The 20,941-nt window shown below is 42.3% G+C and overlaps 1 protein-coding gene across 1 annotated transcript; it reads left to right on the forward strand.

Annotated features, from left to right (window-relative positions):
• The first annotated feature begins 718 nt into the window (after positions 1-718).
• On the forward strand, positions 719-20,890 carry LOC135072323 (DNA helicase MCM8). The gene is made up of 15 exons (XM_063966246.1): positions 719-1,031; positions 1,155-1,387; positions 1,464-1,551; positions 1,929-2,060; positions 2,361-2,476; positions 9,272-9,376; positions 9,534-9,680; positions 10,457-10,676; positions 11,099-11,241; positions 12,221-12,360; positions 19,273-19,363; positions 19,518-19,642; positions 19,845-20,073; positions 20,328-20,489; positions 20,643-20,890. Exons 1-15 carry the CDS (start codon positions 812-814, stop codon positions 20,835-20,837), a joined length of 2,346 nt encoding a protein of 781 aa, XP_063822316.1. The 5' UTR covers positions 719-811; the 3' UTR covers positions 20,838-20,890.
• Positions 20,891-20,941: the final 51 nt, after the last annotated feature.

Below are 20,941 nucleotides of genomic sequence, written 5' to 3' on the forward strand. Positions count from 1 at the left end.
CTTCAAACCAAAGAGTAAAACTTATTACTTCAAACTTTTTTCAGAATCGGGACTGGGATATTTCGCCAAAATATTTGGAATCACGAATAAGGTTGAACTTCTCAACTCTCACTCAACCAATATAAACTACGCTTTTAATTATAGTATTATACCTATCTCAATGTATTATTCCTATAAAAAAACTTCCAGTAATTAAATAGACAGCAATGATTTATAAAATCGATTTAACAATACTTAATCGAATTGGTACAGCACTAAGTGGCAAACTTCCTGAGTTCCGAGCGGTAAAATTATTTAAGAAAAATAAAGACAATTGTAGGGTTGCCAGTTAATGAGTTTTTGCCACTTACTAGGGTAAAACAAACTAGGATGGGTTTTTGGTCAAAACTCTTATTTGTTTTTTTGTTATTTTAATGTTTTCATGATTTAATATGTTTACTTTGGCTTTAATTTTTTAAATATTTTAAAATAATTTATAATAATTTTCGTCACAAAATTAATTTACTGTCTAATAATAAGGGCTAGGTGTAAAATGTGAATGTGGTTACTTGTTCATTTCTTTCTTTAATACTCAATTTATGATTATCATTTCTTCTTGCCTTTCTTTATAATACAAAAAATCAGTCCAAAACTTAATTATTATAAACATGGTAGGGAAAATTATGTATTTGTGCTGGTATTCCTGATTATCTGTCACTTTGACACAAGCACTGATGCTGTCAAAACAAAAATTCTGCCGCGAAAAAAATAATCTTTTTATTTACTTTTTTACCATTAAATACTTAACTGCTGGAATAATTGCCTCCTAACTATGCGCCGTAACTGGAGAGGTCGTTATAGAAACAACTGGTACAGACAGAACAGGCCAAACAGTTCTGCCGGCGCTGACAATAGAAGCCTGAACAATTCGTCATCTTCAGCTCAAATATCCAGTGCTGCTAGCTCCTCGCGAGCTCCTGCAAATCAGCTGCCCATTTTCATATCACCTAACAATGAGAATAGTTTGTGGCGATTATATTTCCCTTCAGAAGGTAATCAATAACAACATAGCTGTTAGTTGATATTTCTAACTGCTTAACTACGACTTAAATAACATATCATAATTTACCTGATTACTGTTACCTTGATCCTTACTCCTAGTTGATTATTTTCAGAGTATCCACCGAACCCAGAGTTATCAGAACACATAAATTGTTTTAAAACTTTCATTGAAAAGAACCGAAGTTTATTTGATCTGGAGAAGATAGATCAAACACGGAGCGTACCATTAGATGTACAAAGTCTTGTTAACGATGCTGATTTCAATTCCAACTGGCCTACATTTAGCACGGATTTATTTGAAAAACCAGAAGTTACACTAAGGTTGTTAGAGTATTGTTTGCATCAGGTGTGTTGGTTTTACAGTTCAAACTTAACAAATAAGCTTTATAATATATTATTAACTTATTTCCACATTGTTGCAGAGCTTAAAATGTGAATCCAAGATTAAAGTTAGAGTGCTAAATCACCAGCCGGTTATTCCACTGAATAACTTAAAAGTGAATTATTTTGGTAAGTTTTGAAAGTAGTTATTTTGTTGTCCATTTTTATTATGCTCCAAAAAGATACACTGATTACTTGTAGCAATATTGTTTACCTAAGAGAAAATCCATTCAATATTGTACCAGTTGTATTAATGTTTTGACTTGTTCCAATGAGGGCTATCGTTTTTATACTTAACAGTTGGCACCCCTGGCGATTGACAGGACCTTACTCTACAGTGGCGCCATCTTGATGAGTGCAAATGCGATAGTCCTCCTACCACTTTAGCGCTCACCAGTTGGCGCCACTGTCTTCGCTACTAGCAAGTGACAGGACCTTACTCTACAGTGGCACCAACTGGTGAGCGCTAAAACGATAGCCCTCATTATTTTTTCTTCATGTTATAGGTAAATTAGTAACAATCAAAGGTACGGTCATCCGTGTGGGCAGCGTCGGTCTGATATGCACTTCCATGGCCTTTGAGTGCTCCAGTTGCCATAACATCCAAGCTGTGGTTCAACCACAAGGTGTATTTACAGGTAAAAGATTTTATTTATTTATTCTTTAATGCCAGATAAAACTTTAGATAAGGCGAACTTAATGCCATAAGGTACCTATTTTCTGTCAAGTAATCTTTGTGCTGAATAGAAAGAAATAACTTGGCAGTGCTTTAAAATTCTATACAAGAAAAGAAATTGCTATTTATTTTCCAATTTGGGGGTACCTATTGTAATATTGAAAGAAAGGATAGTGATTTGTGGCTAAACAAGTATTTAATTTCTAAAATAAATAAGGAATAAAACAGCACTTAAAGTATTGAATATTTTTATTATTTCCAGCACCTACTGTATGCCAAAGCTGCCGTGGAGGATCTAGGTTTGATCCCATACAATCGTCACCCTTCACAAATACCACTGACTGGCAGGTGGCTAAGATCCAAGAAATTCAATCACAAGTAAGGCTTAAAATATTCATCCAAAATTTAAGCCTATGGCTCTCTTAAATCTATGTTTGAGTTTCAATCCAGTTTCGACCACATTATTCTGGTCTATTCCACTTTGATCACCTGGATTTGATCACCCAGGTGATCAAGGTGGCCTCAAGACGACACTTTAGTGTCTGTACGCGCCAGCATTAAAACCTCATGCAATTCAAACTCATGTCACACTATTCTATCACTCATTCTGACAGTCCTTTTTCCTATCCTCTCCCTCCCACCTTCAGTCTCGCTCTCGCATCGCAACGCGCCGCTTCGCCTACCTATCTGGGCGTTAATTACTAAATAAGTATCCAAAATAAACCAATTCAAATAAACCCAAATCGCGCGCTAAACTCATCTCAATAAAAATTCAAGTGTTTGTGAAAGTGAAAGAAGAACCAAGCTTGGACCGTCCTGTGGAGTCTGCTCAATCGAAGGTATCCCATCCCGTTCCTATCCCAATCTCCTACAACTCCTTTCTGGTCCTACCGAGCCGCATGGTTCATTTCCTATCCTTTACACTTACAGAAAATCACAACTACACATTTTCACGCATCCGTCATTTTGACAACCCTCTAGAAAATTCTAGAAAATTCGCTCGTTTGACACATTCTTTCTGGAAAGTTCGATTCGTTTGACATTTGACACATTCTAGAAATTACTATTCGCTCAAACGTCAACTCGTTGTTTGTAAACACGTGTATTTTTTAAATTCAATCTTTTAAAATTTTATTTCAATTCAATTTCAAATTCGCTTACATACGCTACGCATTTTATTTTCCTACTGGATTATAAATAAATACGCTCAACTCAACTCATTTTTTAACGCTAGCTCTCGTGCGTGTGTTTGCTCACCTACAATACAATGGAGGGAGTAAAACGCAAAATTAATTTGCTTGAAGCTAAAAAAGAAGCGCTTTTTCAGAGGGTTCAGGAATTATACGACCTCAGCCTAAAGGTCTCCGACCCTCAGATTGAACAAATTTTCATGTCTCGCATGCATTCGATTGAAAAAACAAGATCGGATTTTCTTGATACTATTGACGAACTTAATTTGTGTTATATGAAAAATGATGAGGAACTCAAACCTACATTTGCCGCACTCAACTTGTTTGACGATTTGTACTGTAACATCCTTTCGGTGCAAAGCTCCATCGCACAACTAAAGGCCAACACAGAGCGACGCAAACAGGATTTCGTAAAAAAATTACCGCCTTTAGAACTAGTCTCTTTCGACGGAGCCCCTTCCAAGTGGCCCGTTTTCTACCAAAATTTTAAAACGCTTATTCATGAGAACGCTGGTTTGTCTCCAGGTGAAAAGGCTCAATACCTTATAGGAAAACTTTCCGGAAAAGCACTTACAATTTGCTCGGGTATTCCACCTACTGGTGAGAACTATTACATAATTTGGAACAACCTATTAGAAAAATACCAAGACATAAGAGTACAAGCCTCTATGTATTTGGAACAGTTAATAAACTTCAAATCGCAATCTTTAGATGAATTTTTGGAACAGTATTGCTCAGCTGAAGCTGCCTTACGACGTTTACAGATTGATGACCTTTCCGACTTCATTTTGACTCATATTGCTCTCAGTAAATTAGACAAAGACACTCTAAATTTATTTGAACAATCCATTAAGCACGTAAAAATGCCTACGTTTAATGATCTCAAGACTTTTATAAGAGAACAGAATAAGATCCATTCTTTACGCTCATCTTTTACGCAGAATAAGCTGTACGTTAATAATAAAACGAATTTCGCATCGCAGTCTAAAAACTCAAAACCGACACAGTCGTTTGTTTCTAATACAGCTTCTGGAGTAAAACCCAATCAACATTACTTCCAATCTCAACCGAATTCGCAAGGCTCATACACTCCATCCGCTGTACGCAAGAATTGTCAACTTTGTAAGACGGAACCTGAACATGCCCTGTTCAAATGCAGTTATTTTCTCTCGAAAAATGCGCCAACTCGCCACTCTTTAGTTACTAAATGTAACTTTTGTCTCAATTGTTTAGGCTTTCATAACATCAAAGATTGCAGATCTCAAAATCGTTGCTCAGTTTGCCAACGTAAACATCACACTCTTATTCATATAGACAACTTTAACGTGAATAGACCTATGACGTCACAACAGCTGACTTGCAGCGCTACGCTTTCGCCGACCGACGCGTCCATGTCCGCGCCCGGTCCGGTCACGCCGCCGTTGCAATCGATGCCAACCAACAATGTATCTCTCTCTGCAGTCACGCCGTCGATTGCTGATGAATCTAGTACCACGGTCTTATTACCCACCGCGTCAGTGTATACTTATGACAATAATAAGACGTGTCAAAAATTACGCGTGTTTCTAGACACAGGTTCGATGAGCAACTTTATCACAAATAAATGTTGTGCGCGACTGAACTTAAAGGTCAATCCGCTACCTACCACTATTAAGGGCATAGGTCAGTCTGAAAGTGTGTCGCTAGGATATGTATCTTTCACAATTGCCTCACGCTTTGATCCCAGGTGTAAATACACAATTAACGCACGCGTCATTGATACAATAACCGATTATTTACCTAATGTAAGGGTTGACATAACCCAGTTATCGCATTTACAAGGACTTCCTATGGCTGATGACAGCTTCGATATCCCTGCTGAAATCGATTGTTTGTTAGGCAATGAGATATTCCCGCTTCTTTTAGGTAGTAATAAAATAACTTCACCGCAATCCTCTGTCATCGCCATCGAAACCACGCTCGGATATCTCGCTATGGGACGCGCTCAGTGCTACTCAGCTCATTCACGCAATGATAATAAAGCATTCTTTTGCAATGTAGACTCGCACTCATTAGAATCACTCACGCAACGCTTTTGGGAGCTTGAAAGTGTACCTACTAAGAGACACATCAGCCCTGACGATGATATATGTGAAAACATTTTCCAATCAACTCATTCTCGCGACGACTCTGGGACGTATACCGTTTCTTTGCCATTTAAACTCGACCCATCAGAACTCGGCGATTCTTACTTTACTGCTAGGCGTCGCTTCTATAACTTAGAGAAAAAGTTAGACTCAACTCCGGGCTTACGCACTAACTATAATGAAAATATTCAAGACTGTATCGATCGCGGTTTTCTGTCAAAAGTTGAAAACGCATCGAATTCAGAGGAAAATACTCCAAATTATTATATACCTCATCATGCAGTATACCGACCAGATAAACTCACTTCAAAAACTCGAGTCGTTTTAGATGCAAGTTGTAAAACAACCTCTGGAAAGTCGTTAAATGATGTTCTTTACACTGGCCCAAACTTACAAAGTAATATTTTTGATCTTTTAATTAACTTACGCATTTTCTCAGTCGCTTTATCTGCTGATATTGAAAAGATGTATTTCTGTGTAAAGCTTGATCAAAATCACCACCCGTTTCAACGCATATTATTTCGATTTGATCCTGAATCACCGATTGATACTTATCAATACAATAGGGTTTCTTTTGGCGTTTCTAGCTCGCCTTACCTCGCTATGCGTGTCGTTCGCCAACTCGCTGAGGACGAGCGCGCGAATTATCCTATCGCCGCGTCTGAAGCTCAATCCTGTATGTATATGGACGATTATGTCTCATCGATGGACGGGTTAGAAAAAGCTGAACAATCTTACCATCAAATGGTTAAGATGTTCATGGCCGGGGGGTTTAAAATGGTTAAGTGGATCTCGAACAACCCTGAGCTTATAAATAAGATTCCCGATTTGCATAAAAATCCACAGCTCGTCGATTTTGACACTGACTCAGAAATTACGACAAAAATCATAGGCATGCAGTGGCAACCTAATGATGACGTTTTTCTTTACAAAATTAACTCTACTAACTCTGACCAATGCACAAAACGCACGATTCTTTCCGCAACCGCTAGATTATTCGACCCTTTGGGTTTGCTAGGCCCTGTGACAGCGTTTCTCAAACTCTTAATTCAAGAATGCTGGCAGCGCGAACTTGAATGGGACCAGCCAGTTCCAGACTCAATAAAAAATAAATGGAATCGGTTTGATAGTGAGATTAACTATTTATCGCAATTAAAAATACCTCGTCACATAGGAATCACCGCGGGTTGTCACGTCACTATCATGGGCTTCGCGGACGCCAGCGAAGTATGCTACGGAGCTGTAGTTTATGTGCGCGTGAGCTCTGATGCAGATTCACCCGGTGAAGTCTTTCTTATCGCATCCAAATCGCGCGTCGCGCCTTTAAAGAAAATATCTCTTGCGCGGCTTGAACTGTGCGCAGCGCTGCTCTTAACAAATCTTTTGTTATCGGTTCGCGATAGTATAGAGAATCGTTATCCTGTTAACTCAATTTACGCATTTTCAGACTCGACTGTCACTCTCACGTGGATACATTCTCCCGCGTACAAATTTCACACATTTGTTGCGAATAGAATTACTGAAATTAATTCGAAACTCAACGCAAAAATTTGGCATCATGTTAATGGAAATGAAAATCCTGCAGATGTAATATCGCGACCTGTAACTCCTAAAGCATTATTAAATCAATTAAATTGGTTTCACTCTCCTCAATGGACAGCTCAGCCAATCTCGCAATGGCCTATCGAGCCATTTCAAGTTTCATCTAACAGTGTTCGACTGGAAGAGAAAACTATCGCTCTTGTTTCAGAGACAAGCTCTCAATCGAACTCTCACCCTTTCGATCGATTAATTGATCGCATTTCCACGTACCCAAAATTATTACGCGCTACTGTGTACGTGTTACGCTTCGCAAAAAATACTACGTTCAAACGGAGTGGTTACATCCTCTGATTTAGAACTCGCTGAACTCTATTTAGTACGCCATATACAGGCACTATTTTTTACTCAAGATATGCACGCAATTAAAAATAATAAACCCTCTAACAAATCGCTTCTCAAACTTAACCCTTTCATTGACTCTGATAATATACTTCGTGTCGGAGGTCGACTCACTCACTCTCAACTCAACTATGGACAAAAGCATCCAATCATTCTATCGCCTAAACATCGCTTCACTCAACTTTTAGTTGATTACTTTCATGTATGTAATTTACATACTGGTCCTTCACTTCTACTCAGTCTGCTTAGACAGAAATTTTGGATACTTTCCGCACGTAACTTAGTACGTCAAAGAGTGCATCAATGCAATATCTGTTTTCGTTTAAACCCTAAATCTACAAACCCTCTTATGGGCGACTTGCCATCATTTCGCGTTTCAGAAGCTAAAGCCTTTGTTTATACATCGGTCGATTATGCAGGTCCCTTCTTTATTACTCACATTCGCCGCAGAGGTGTTAAAAGCCAGAAGGCTTATATTTGTTTATTTTGCTGTCTTACAACTAAGGCTCTACACATAGAGTTAGTTTCAGACTTAAGCTCTGATCTATTTCTCGCCGCTTTTCGTCGATTCATTTGTAGAAGAGGCCCCGTTTCCATGATATATAGCGACGGAGGTACTAACTTCATTGGCGCTAAACGCAAGCTTGACGAAATTTACGCTCTTTTAGAATCTGACTCTCACAAAAATTATTTAAGTTCACATTTGGCTGAACAACGCATTAAGTTTCTTCATAGTCCACCATATGGTCCGCACTTTAACGGCATCACAGAGATAAATGTTCGTTATGTAAAAACGCATCTTTATAAAGTTATTGGTCTTCAAGTGTTAACATACGAAGAGTTCAACACTGTACTTGTACAAATAGAAGGCTTATTGAATAGTAGACCATTGTGTGTTCTTAGCTCTGACCCATCTGATATATCCGCTCTCACTCCCAATCACTTTCTCAATATAACTCCACTGAAATTCTTACCAGTAGAGGATGTCTCTGATATTTCTGACAATCGGTTAACGCGTTATCAGTTAGTCAATAAATTAGTGCAAAGCTTTTGGCGTCGCTGGAGTCAGGAGTATTTAACTTCTCTACAACGCCGTGAAAAGTGGAATACGGTGACCAAACCGATAGATGTGGGCTCTGTTGTTGTTATAAAAGATGACAATGCGCATCCTCTTTGTTGGCCATTGGGTGTGGTTGTGGAAGTATATCCCGGAAAGGACAAAATCATTCGCACCTTAAAGATTCGCACTGCAACCGGTACTTATGTTCGGCCTGTAGTTAGAGTTTGTCCTCTTCCTTTACAGTAACTCAAATAATGTTCTTAACTTTATTTTAACCTTAACTTTAATTTAACACAACTTTAACGCTAATTTAACTCGTTTAGTTCTCTCTAACGCATGTTTTTTTACGTTTTTAACTTTTTTTTACAAACGCTACTCAATCTAGAGGAAGACCTCTAGGCCGGGGGAGTTGTACGCGCCAGCATTAAAACCTCATACATTTCAAACTCATGTCACACTATTCTATCACTCATTCTGACAGTCCTTTTTCCTATCCTCTCCCTCCCACCTTCAGTCTCGCTCTCGCATCGCAACGCGCCGCTTCGCCTACCTATCTGGGCGTTAATTACTAAATAAGTATCCAAAATAAACCAATTCAAATAAACCCAAATCGCGCGCTAAACTCATCTCAATAAAAATTCAAGTGTTTGTGAAAGTGAAAGAAGAACCAAGCTTGGACCGTCCTGTGGAGTCTGCTCAATCGAAGGTATCCCATCCCGTTCCTATCCCAATCTCCTACAGTGTCCTTTGAACACCTGCGGATAACAAGTTCACTTTGATCACCTAGGTGATCAAATAGACCTATTCAGTAGCACAATTTTTGTTAAAATAATTAATTAGGTAATTATTCTTTCAGGGTATTTCTGGAACCATTCCTAGAAGTGTCGAAATTGAATTGCAAGGCGATTTGGTCGGCACGGCGTGTCCCGGAGATGTTTTGTCAGTCACTGGTATTGTTCAGGTAAATTCAAGTTAAAAATCAAGACAAAGTATAAAAAAAAAGTTATTATTTTTTCTTTGCAATACTTGACCACAATCTGGCAATACTTGCCTTTAGGTCTTTTAAAAAGCTACTTTAATTTGATGCAATAAGGTCTCAATTCGAAATAATCCACCAGGTTCGCGGAGAGAGTAAAGGCGGCGAAGACGGCAAAAGAGCCGCGAGACTTCTACAGCTGTACATAGAGGCAGTATCGATACACAGCCAGAGGAATCTCAGCAACCCCACACTGTCTTTCACGCTGAAGGATTACTATGCAATACAGGTATACATATAAGCTCAATATGTACAACAGGACTTCTCTATTTTCAACCGACTTCAAAAAAGGAGGAGGTTCTCAATTCGACCCGTATGTTTTTTTTTTTTTTTCTATGTTCGTTACGCGATAACTCCGCCAATTACGAACCGATTTGAACAAATCTTTTTTCGGCGTATAGGTAATACCTCAAGGGTGGTCCCATTTAAATTTAATAATAGAAAAAACAACCCCCAAGGGTGGAAAATTGGGGATGAACTTTTTTATACGCAATATCTCCGCCGATTATAAATCAATTTGAACGATTATTTTTTTGTTGAATAGGTATTATCAAAAGGGTGGTTTCATGCGAATTTGAAGAAAATATTTCACCCCCAAGGGTGGAAAATTGGGGATGAACTTTTTTATACGCAATATTTTTAATTTTTAGTTTTTTTTTGTGTTCACGCATTTGAAGTCGGTTTTATTTTTTTAAAAAGTTAATTATCCATATTGAAAGTTGAGGTTTTAGTTTTCAAATTGGTAGGGCCCTTCAAATTAGAAGCTTGAGGAAGCGCTGCAGTGGCGCCACTGTGGCACACACACTATAGTACTACTAGTTTCCATACAATTTCTAGAAGTGAACGCACGTGTCGTTTGTAACGGTAGTGGCGCTGCGACTGCGCATCTAGAAGTTATATGAAAACTAATAGAGGCGTGTCAAGCGCGCCTCCGTGGTGTAACTGTAGCACTATAAGGGCACAGCTATAATTTCATTTGTCAGCTCAAAATACTTCTGTTTTCAGGAAATCCACGGATCAGAAGATGTATTCAGATTGCTAGTGCACTCCTTATGCCCCACTATATTCGGGCACGAAGCAGTGAAGGCTGGTCTGATCCTGGGCCTGATAGGGGGCACGGAAATTGACAACGGGACGAGGTCTAACCCCCATGTGTTAGTGGTTGGAGACCCGGGCTTGGGGAAGTCTCAGTTGCTGCAGGCAGCAGCCCATGCGGCACCTAGAGGTACCTACCTTGATTTTTTTATAGTGACAATGTGCTGACGTCACCGTTGACGCACTACAGTCGATGGGCCGACAACTGCAAGTGTTAGGCTCGATGAAAAAGCGGAAGATTATTCTCTTGAAGGCTTTAGTCCAGCATGGGACAGCAATCTAGGCTGAAATAAAGATTACTTTTGGGGAGGTTACACCCAGCATTGGACTGTAATCAGCTAAGATTATATTGATAAATCAGTGCTAGTCCACATTCCTAGCAGAGTGTGAATAGCGGTCGCTTTAGGTTCCATATGACAAGTGGCATCAGAACTTAGCATGATGTAGTACTTAACTCATATGAAAATGGGACGCTGAAGTCCTATACATTACACTCATCAAGGGCTAGCGATATCAAACCTGATGACCCTAAACAAATTTATACTTCTTTAGGGGTGTACGTTTGCGGCGCTTCAGCATCGGCCGGCGGGCTCACAGTGGCCTTAGGCCGCGAGGCGGGCGGAGACTTCGCGCTTGAAGCAGGCGCCTTGGTACTAGCCGATCAGGGAGTGTGCTGCGTGGACGAGCTTGATAAGGTGGGGAATTTACTAAAGCCTGGTCCGTGAGCACGTAGAATCCCGTCCAATGACCCTAAGCTACCCATCCTTATCGCTCGCGCGTAATTATATTGCTGTCGCGACTGTGCGATGCGCGCCCGCAGTGAGTGTACGAGCGCGACAGCAACATAATTACGTGCGAGCGACAAGGATGGGCAGCTTAGGTTCATTCTACGTGCTCACGGACCAGGCTTTAGATTGCTTCAGATTTACGCCCGTATTCACAAACATTACTATGAGGTCTCACAGTGCGCGTGGACGCACAGGGTGACACGAACCAATCACAGAGCTCTATTCAACGCTGTGCGTTCGATTTGCTGCTTCACTTAAGCAAGTATCGTTTGTGAATACGGGCGTTAGTCATGAATCAGCTGGAGAATTTTTTTTTTACTATTTTCAAATGCCGAAAGCCCTCTTTTACTGTGACTAACTAGATTTGAATCTATGGTCATTTCCTGATAGTTATTAAGTCTTATGTCCAGATTTCATGTGAGGTTACTTTCTTTGATCTCCCTCCGGGACATATCCAGGTGTTCACAGTTTTTATTGTTTATTTTGTGTTTTCCAGTAATTTGTTTTTAGTGTTATCTCGTGACTCCTAAAAAGATGTGTCACTTTAAGAATCAGAATCAGAATCAGAATTTTATTTGCGTAAAAACATGGTATATAAAGATGTTACATGGTATATATAGAATTCAGTAGTGCACATGTTTGCAAGACTAAGAGTAGTTTCTAATAAGTAGTGGTACCAGAGTAAATACAAATGAGTAGGTCATCTTCATAGAAACGCACCGAGCGCGGTTTGTAATTCGGCGCAACTCCCCGCTGATCCACGTTAAATTTTGTCAGTGTGTGCGTGCGCGCCGCATACGTATTGGCGCTCACATACAAACCGCGCTCGGTGCGTTTCTATGAATATGACCTACCCATTTGTATTTACTTTGGTGGTACTCAACAGATGTCAGCCCACCACAGCAGTCTTCTAGAAGCGATGGAGCAGCGTCGTGTGAGCGTGGCCAAAGGCGGAGTAGTGTGCAGTCTCGCCGCGCGAGCCACCGTGCTCGCCGCCGCCAACCCGCAGCACGGCAGCTATAATAGGTCCGTGACACCCTCAGATCATAGAAAGAGAATAGATATGAAGTCGCGCGTAACTACAACGAGAACCAGTGTCCCCACATTTCCCCCACCACAGCTCCCACACACACATTCAACTGTGTAAAAACAAAGCGACTGAGAGTCTACGACAACATGTGCAACGGGCTTAAAAGTGCTGTGATTGGCCAGAAGGCGTGCCTTATGGCCAATCAATGGCCGCGTGACGTGACGCACACTTTGAAAACGCTAGTGAGAGAACAAAGATAAAATGCAGTCGACAAGATATCGATACTTTAAATCGCTAGGGGCAAGGCTCGAAACTGGTTTCATAAAATGCTTATGTATGAAAACCTTTTTATTATTATACGTTATTATTAACTACTATCACGCATTTACTTTTTAATTATGGCGATCTGCGTACCGCATATGTTTATCAAAAATAATGCCTACATTAGGCTTTCAACTAGCTCTTATAGTAATTACATAGTTGACAGTTACTAATTACTTCTACTGTTATTATTTTTTTTGTAAAATCTTATAATCGCAAGTAAAACATCATTTTTTTATTTAAAATTACAAAATAGAAAATTATAATTTACTTCTATTTATCGATAATAGGAAACCGCATTAGAACACGAGCACGGCACTATGTTACGACCGGCACATGCGGCCGTACTGTGTATTTTCACACGACAGTGGATATCGGAAGAAATTAAATACATTGCGCAGTAGTTGAGCATGACATAAAGTGGTTGCTAACTAAATCGTCAATGTACAAGTGTGTTAGAATTTTTATCACCACTGATTTCGATATCGCAGTAACTGTTACGGCACTGAATTCGTTCGTAAAAATGTTAAGTTTTTTTTATTTATAAGCAAAATACCAATGGATTTGCAATACTTACATGTAGTAAATGACTCCATTGTTCCTGTAGTTCTTCGTTTCACTTGTTTTATTGCACGTAACGACGCATTATCCAAAATATCGGAGAACATTTCCTTAGTACGACTGAATCGCGACTAACCTAGCTACGCGGCCGATGTTCGTTTCTGGGCATATCGCGGAGACACGCGCCACGCCCCCGTTTCACATCTATTCCCTTCTATGATCTGAGGTGACACCAGTAGCCTTACGCCCGTATTCACAAATATTACCAGGCCTGTTCATCTCCGCGAGTTTACATCGAAAACAAACCACGCACGATGGCCCCCTACAGGATTACTATTCGACAAGGCCTCACATACGAGGGAGCATTGACTCACGAACGCGTATTCTTGATAATTCATGCTGAATCATGTATTTCCTCCGCCATTTTCCGCAGTTTGGCACCTCACGTCACATCATTTTACCGAAGTCGGCCCTATAGCTTCGGCGCAGTACCGATCACTGACGTTTGTCAACAAAATGGTGCTTGACTCTTGAGACAAGCTAAATTACACCATATTGTTAATGACATTGAGCATACATTTTTATAAATACCCTCGCGAAGTAAAACTTCTGTACGTAGTACTTATTATTATTCTGTGATATTACTATGAGGTCTCACAGTGCGCGTGGACGCACAGGATGACACACGAACCAATCACAGAGCTCTATTCAACGCTGTGCGTTCGATTTACTGCTTCACTTAAGCAAGCATCGATTGTGAATATGAGCGTAATTCACGTAACAAAACTTCAACGACAATAAAACACTGAGTTGCGATCCTATCAAGTAATCGTTTTATCAAAATGACCCTTATGAATACGGATTTAGAACTGTTTTTCAATGGGACGACTTCTGAACGTCAGCGAGATCTTGACTGTCAAAATATGTTAATTAAGCCACAGGGTCACCGTGACCCACACTTGGCTCGAGTCACCGTGACCCACACGTACGGGAGCGTTACCAATGGGGTGTGGTCTGCAGCCGGATAATGATGATGGATACAGTCCTGCATGTTCTTATGCAAGTGTGGTTTAGTGAGCGTATAGTAATTCCAAAATACTGAACCCTAATTACTTTTCTCTATGTACTGAACTGTCCTATCCATGACATTGACAGTGGGGCGCCACCGTCAATACCGAATCGCTGGTTTCGATGTTTGCCATGTTGGAAACCATATAGTTGAACGATGGTAGCGCCCCCCTGTCATTGAGTTTGGTGGGACAGTTCAGCCACGGTTCAGCGTGGGTCATCTATACAAATTCTTACCGCACATAGACTCACGCATAAATGCGATGCGTTAAGCATGCATGCACAAAAACACTACGAGGCATATTGACATACTCAATAATTTATTAATTTATTGCATCCATAATGTAAATTGTTAGCGACGTCGACCAAGGAAATACGCTAACTTATTAATTAGAATCGATTAGCAACGTTAACAGTCAGATAATGTACTAAAATAATCAATTAGAGTCGATTAGAGATAAATTACATTCCATCTCTTTCTCACATTATCTGTCATCTCGCTTGCACATCAATTACTCTTCCACACACTTCTGGAATATTCGAGAGAAAAAGAAACGGGACGGCAACATCGGACCTCTCGCTTCGAACATTCCAGAACTATGGTCCAGAACATGAGAGACAGAGACAGGAATATCGGGAGAGAAAGGGATGGAAATAGCCCGGGGCCCTATAAATACGGAGCGAGGCGCTCCGGGAGACAAGTTTAAGTTTGATGTGTTGTATTGTTTTGTTCAGTTCAGAGAACAAGTGCTCCAAGCAACAAGTGATCTGAAGAAGCAAGAACTGAGAAAAGGAAGCGAATAATAAACGCGAGAAGTCTCAGCAAGTGAAATAGTGGTTTTATTCCTGCAAGTAGCACCTACTACGCCTGACATAGTAAGGGCAAGCTCTCAACGGCAGTCATCATCGTCCGGTCAGCGCTCTCGAACACACGCAAACGCATACAGTCCACTGCAGATCACCACATTTTCCTGGTCCTTCGAGCCGGATCACCACATTTTCCTGGTCCTTCGAGTAGCCGGATTACGGGAATAGCGAAGATGCCTGTCACCAGGTCGGAGAAGCTACGAGGTGCCGCCGCCGCGGCTAACGCCGCCGCCGCAGGGAGAATTACGTCGCCGCCGGTTCATGGAGGAAGTACTCCGACGGAAACCACGGATACTTCATCAACGCTGACCCCGTATCCCGCCGGGAGCGCGTCCTCACCGCGCATCGCCAGGGACCACGCCGCGCCGGCTGTTAGCACCCGGGTTATGGGAGAGCCCGGCGTGCATTTGGGAAAAGGGGAACCAGCACCGCGCTCCTACACAGAGGAGATAACCGCCGACGTCACGAAGCCACACGAAGCACTAAGGGCCCGTATCGCGGAAGCAGAGAAGAGACGTGCCACCGCCGCCGCCGCCGCCAACGCTGCCGCCGCGACTCCCGCGACTACGGTGACCACCGTGCCGACTGTTGAAGGACAGTACGCGCCACCCACGCCGCAAGTACATGAACAAACGCCGCGACTGTCACGAGTGAATCAAGACACGCGCTCCGTCCGCTCGTCAAGAAGAAGGGCAGAAATAGAGGCCAAATTAAGAGTGGCCCGCCAGGAACTGGAAGTTGCCAAAGCGGAATTGGAGTTGGCCCAATTGGATTCCGACATGGAAGAGGATCCAGAAGAAGTGCAGTACAGGCAAATGCAGATCGAAGATTGGCCGGACCACTCGAGCATCATCGACGAGAAGGTACCGCCGAAACCACAGCCGCTACCGCCGCCGCCGACCGCCGCGCCGCTGCCGCCGCCGCCGCAAGTTCTACCGCTGCCGTCGTCGCCGTCGCCGCCGCAAGTGTTGCCGCCGTTGCCGCCGCAAGTGTTGCCGCCGACGCCGCCGCCGCAGCCACTAACTTCGGAAGGGAGGACCGATATTCAAGAATTGGCCATGGCCATCACCAAGCTGTCACAGAGGGCAGAGGGTGGCCTCACGAGACAACTGGTCGACCTCCCAAGTTTCAATGGCGCATGTGAAGAATGGCTCGCGTTCAGAAGGTCGTATGAAGACACCGCGCGCTCCTTCACGCCGGCACAGAATTTGGCGCGACTTCGAAGGTGTCTCCAGGGGCACGCGAGGGAGGCAGTCAAGAGCCTCCTGTTCACCGCCGAGGATCCGGAAGAGCTGATGAAGAGCCTGGAGGTCCGGTTCGGCAGACCTGGAGCGATAGCCCTGGCGGAGTTGAAGAAGATGGAAAGGCTGCCAAGGGTCAACGAGTCATCGGGGGAGATCTGCATGTTTGCCAGCCGAGTCCGCAATGCCGTGGCCACCATCAGGGCACTCGGGAAGACGGAATATTTGTGTGCACCGGGGGCCGTGGAGTGTCTTATAGAGAAGATGCCGCCGACCATGAAGTCTCGGTGGCTCATTTACCAACGTGAGCGCCGGGCAGAGGGAAAACCAGCGCTCGAACTCATGTACGACTTCATGGAAGTTGAAGCAGATATGAACAGCGACTACGCTCCCCCAGAAGTGTCCTGGGATCAGAAGAGGAACACGTTCAAGAGGCCGATCCACCACGTCCCACAAGCGGAGGGATACTACGGAGATCAGAAGACCGACGTGAAGAAGTGCCCAGAATGCCGAGAAGATCACTGGCTGTACGAGTGCAAGAGGTACAGGGAATCCAGTGTAGACGGAAAATGGGAAATGGCAAAGAAGGCAAGAATGTGTTTCAAATGCTTGCGCTTCAAGCACGCTAGGAACACATGCCGGGCACAGCCGTGCAAGAAGTGCATGAGGTGGCATCACATCAGTCTTCACTCGGAGAAGTCCGCAGCAACAAAGACTCAAGAGAAACCCGCCAAAGGAGTTGTGTCGTCAGTGCACACCACGAGCTGCGGAAGGGCCTACTTGAAGATGACGCCGGTAAACCTTTACGGGCCCAAGGGGACAGCAAGAGTGCTCGCGTTCCTGGACGAAGGGTCCACCGTCACGCTGCTGGACTCATCAGTGGCGAAGAAGATTGGGGCGCAAGGGAAGCCGGAAGCCATCACCATCGAGATGGTCGGGGGGAACGGAATTGTGAAGAGCAACTCCCAGAAGATCAACATAAAGATCAAGGGGGTCCATTGTAGAAATAAACTCAACATGGAAGCGAGAACTATCGACAACTTGAAGCTGACCAAGCAAGGTGTCGAAGAAGGAATGCTTCAGAACTGGAAACACCTGAAGAAAATTAAGAAGAAGCTGGTCTACGACAAAGAAGTACCTAGACTTCTGATTGGGCAAGACAATTGGTGGCTGATAGTCACACGGAGACTACGCAGAGGGAAGGCCTCCGAACCAGTTGCCTCTTTGACCAGCCTTGGATGGGTTCTGCATGGATGCAACACTGGAAGAAGTGATCCAGTGAAGTTAGTGCACCACAGCAGATTAGTGGAAGATGGAACGGAAGCCTTGGTTCACCAACACTTCGAGAAAGAGGACATCGGAGTGGAACCACGTCGGCCATGCAACGACGCCGACAAACGGGCTCGCAGTGTCCTGAAGAAGACCAGCAGAGGGCATCAGGCACATCAGCGTCTCATCAAGAGAAAGAAGGAAAAGGATTCAGTGTTGAAGACAACATGGAAGAAAGATCGTTTCGAGACGGGGGAAGAATACATCCGAGAAAAGAAGAATTCCCAAGTTGTTGCCACTGTGAAGTGCGGATCCCAGCGACGAAGAAAGACTCACGCCGAACCACTTCCTCATCGGAAGATCCTGCGGAGCGATGGCGCCGGGCGTGTTCAAGGACCGCGACTTCATCGGGAAGGCGAACTGGAGGACAACGCAGCGCTTCTGGCAAAGATGGCTAAAAGAGTACCTGCCAACTTTGATGCCGAGGAAGACAGCCGGACGGGAAACAGAAGACCCTCGAGTCAGCGACGTCGTTTTTATAGTCGACGTATCGCTTCCAAGGAACACTTGGCCACGAGGGGAAGTGCAGAGGGTATACCCCGCTCCGGACGGAAGAGTACGAGTCCTCGACGTGCGAACAACCAGAGGAGTGCTACGGCGACCGACGCGACAAGTGGTAGTCCTGGTTCCTGCCAAGACGTCGCATCCAGAAGAGGGAGTGCTTCGCACTGCGGGGGAGATTGTTAGCGACGTCGACCAAGGAAATACGCTAACTTATTAATTAGAATCGATTAGCAACGTTAACAGTCAGATAATGTACTAAAATAATCAATTAGAGTCGATTAGAGATAAATTACATTCCATCTCTTTCTCACATTATCTGTCATCTCGCTTGCACATCAATTACTCTTCCACACACTTCTGGAATATTCGAGAGAAAAAGAAACGGGACGGCAACATCGGACCTCTCGCTTCGAACATTCCAGAACTATGGTCCAGAACATGAGAGACAGAGACAGGAATATCGGGAGAGAAAGGGATGGAAATAGCCCGGGGCCCTATAAATACGGAGCGAGGCGCTCCGGGAGACAAGTTTAAGTTTGATGTGTTGTATTGTTTTGTTCAGTTCAGAGAACAAGTGCTCCAAGCAACAAGTGATCTGAAGAAGCAAGAACTGAGAAAAGGAAGCGAATAATAAACGCGAGAAGTCTCAGCAAGTGAAATAGTGGTTTTATTCCTGCAAGTAGCACCTACTACGCCTGACATAGTAAGGGCAAGCTCTCAACGGCAGTCATCATCGTCCGGTCAGCGCTCTCGAACACACACAAACGCATACAGTCCACTGCAGTCCACCACATAAATCATTACGCTTTATCAGTTGTTATGAAGGTCTGTTTGTTTAATTACTTTCCATATTAATAGTTATATTTTTCCTTGAGATAAAAAATAACAGGGAACTATAAATTATTTAATCTGTAGGTACCTACTGAATTAATGTATACTTCTGTTGGGTGTATAATTCATGATACTATAAGATAATAAGTATAATATGGAATTCAATGATGTTTTGATGATTTTCAGGGCAAAGACCGTGGTAGAAAATTTGAAAATAAACTCTGCTTTGCTGTCCCGATTCGACTTGGTTTTCATCCTGTTGGATCAACCAGATGAGGTTTGTATGGAAGAATAAACGTCATACATAACATATTTTGCAATTTGACCATGAAAAAAATTAAGCCTATAATATCAATCTTATTGTGTACAAAACTGCTCTTATACATTCAACCTGTACATTATTTAAATACCAATAAAGTGTTTGATTTCAGAAAATCGACGCGATGTTATCGGAACACGTTTTAGCTTTGCATAGTGGTCAGAAGAGAAAAAGTTCTTCAAAGGCTCTAAACGTTAGCATAAATACAAGCCAATATGACAGTGATGCGTCGCTAAGGTAAAATAAATGTACAATATTTGATAATTAATAAAAACTAAAATGTTTCAACGCAACTTCGCTTCGCTTATAATGCAGAAAGCTTTACCAATTAGAAGGCCACTAAATAAAAGCAGGCAATTTTCAATTTTCTAATTAGAAACAAATGTTCGACAATTAACAATTCCTAATCGATTTTAACACTTACCATTTCAATTTGCAGTACACGATTACGGCTGAAACCTGGTGAAGTTATCGACACCTTGCCATTAGTTCTGCTTCGAAAGTACATAGCGTATGCCAGGAGGTATGTCCATCCGAAGCTGAGTACCGAAGCAGCAAATGCGTTGCAAGAATTCTACTTGGAACTCCGTCATAACCATCAAGGTGGTTCTCAAGATGGGACGCCCATCACTACAAGGCAGCTAGAAGCTTGCATTAGGCTTACACAGGTACCTTAATCTATAGAAAAAAAAACTTAAAATTGCTTTTATGGAAACAACGTCAACTGAAGCTTTTTGGCTCTAGTGAAAAAAATCATAAAATAATTTGTTTCCTTCTTAAATAATTTAACTTCGTTTTGTGATTACTTCTAAAAGCGGTTTTTACACGTCCCCATATTTGTTTTTACTCGAAAACTGCTTCAAGATTTAAAACCACAACTTAAAATGACAAAAAATATTAAGTACTTTTTACCATTTTTTAGGCGCGTGCAAGAGTAGACCTAAGAGAAGAAGCTACTGTAAAAGACGCGAACGACGTCATAAGTCTCATGAAACACAGTTTGATGGACACATTTAGCGACGAATTTGGGAATATTCAGTTGTCAAGATCCATCAACGGTTCAGGAGTCAGCTCTAGAAGTAAAGTAAGTTCACTAAAACCTCTTCTACCATAATATACCTACGTAGTTTTTTATTATTGAAAATCTAAGCAAGTATTTTAAAGTTTTGACTAGCATGAAAGCTCACAAATCATCCTATTTTTAAGAGAGAAGCTAATGTTGTTTTTCTCTTCACAGCTAAAGAAATTTTTGGACGTCCTCACAAGAAGAGCTCATCAACTAGGAAAAGATGTTTTTACAAGGCAAGAGTTAATACAAATCCACAAGGCGGCCGGTATACCGGGTGATGCAGGAGAGCTAATTGAAGCAATGCACACACATTGCTATTTACTCCTCAAGAGTTCTAATACATACCAACTTATAGGATTATAAGATTTAATGTGATTATTTACTTGTTGAATATAATAATATTTTCGTTACAAACATGTGGTTTTCATTTCTTACCTTATCATACTTATGATGCACAAGGAAAATGA

This window comes from Ostrinia nubilalis, chromosome 1 (genome assembly GCF_963855985.1).
Source record: "Ostrinia nubilalis chromosome 1, ilOstNubi1.1, whole genome shotgun sequence".
Lineage (NCBI taxonomy): Eukaryota > Metazoa > Arthropoda > Insecta > Lepidoptera > Crambidae > Ostrinia > Ostrinia nubilalis.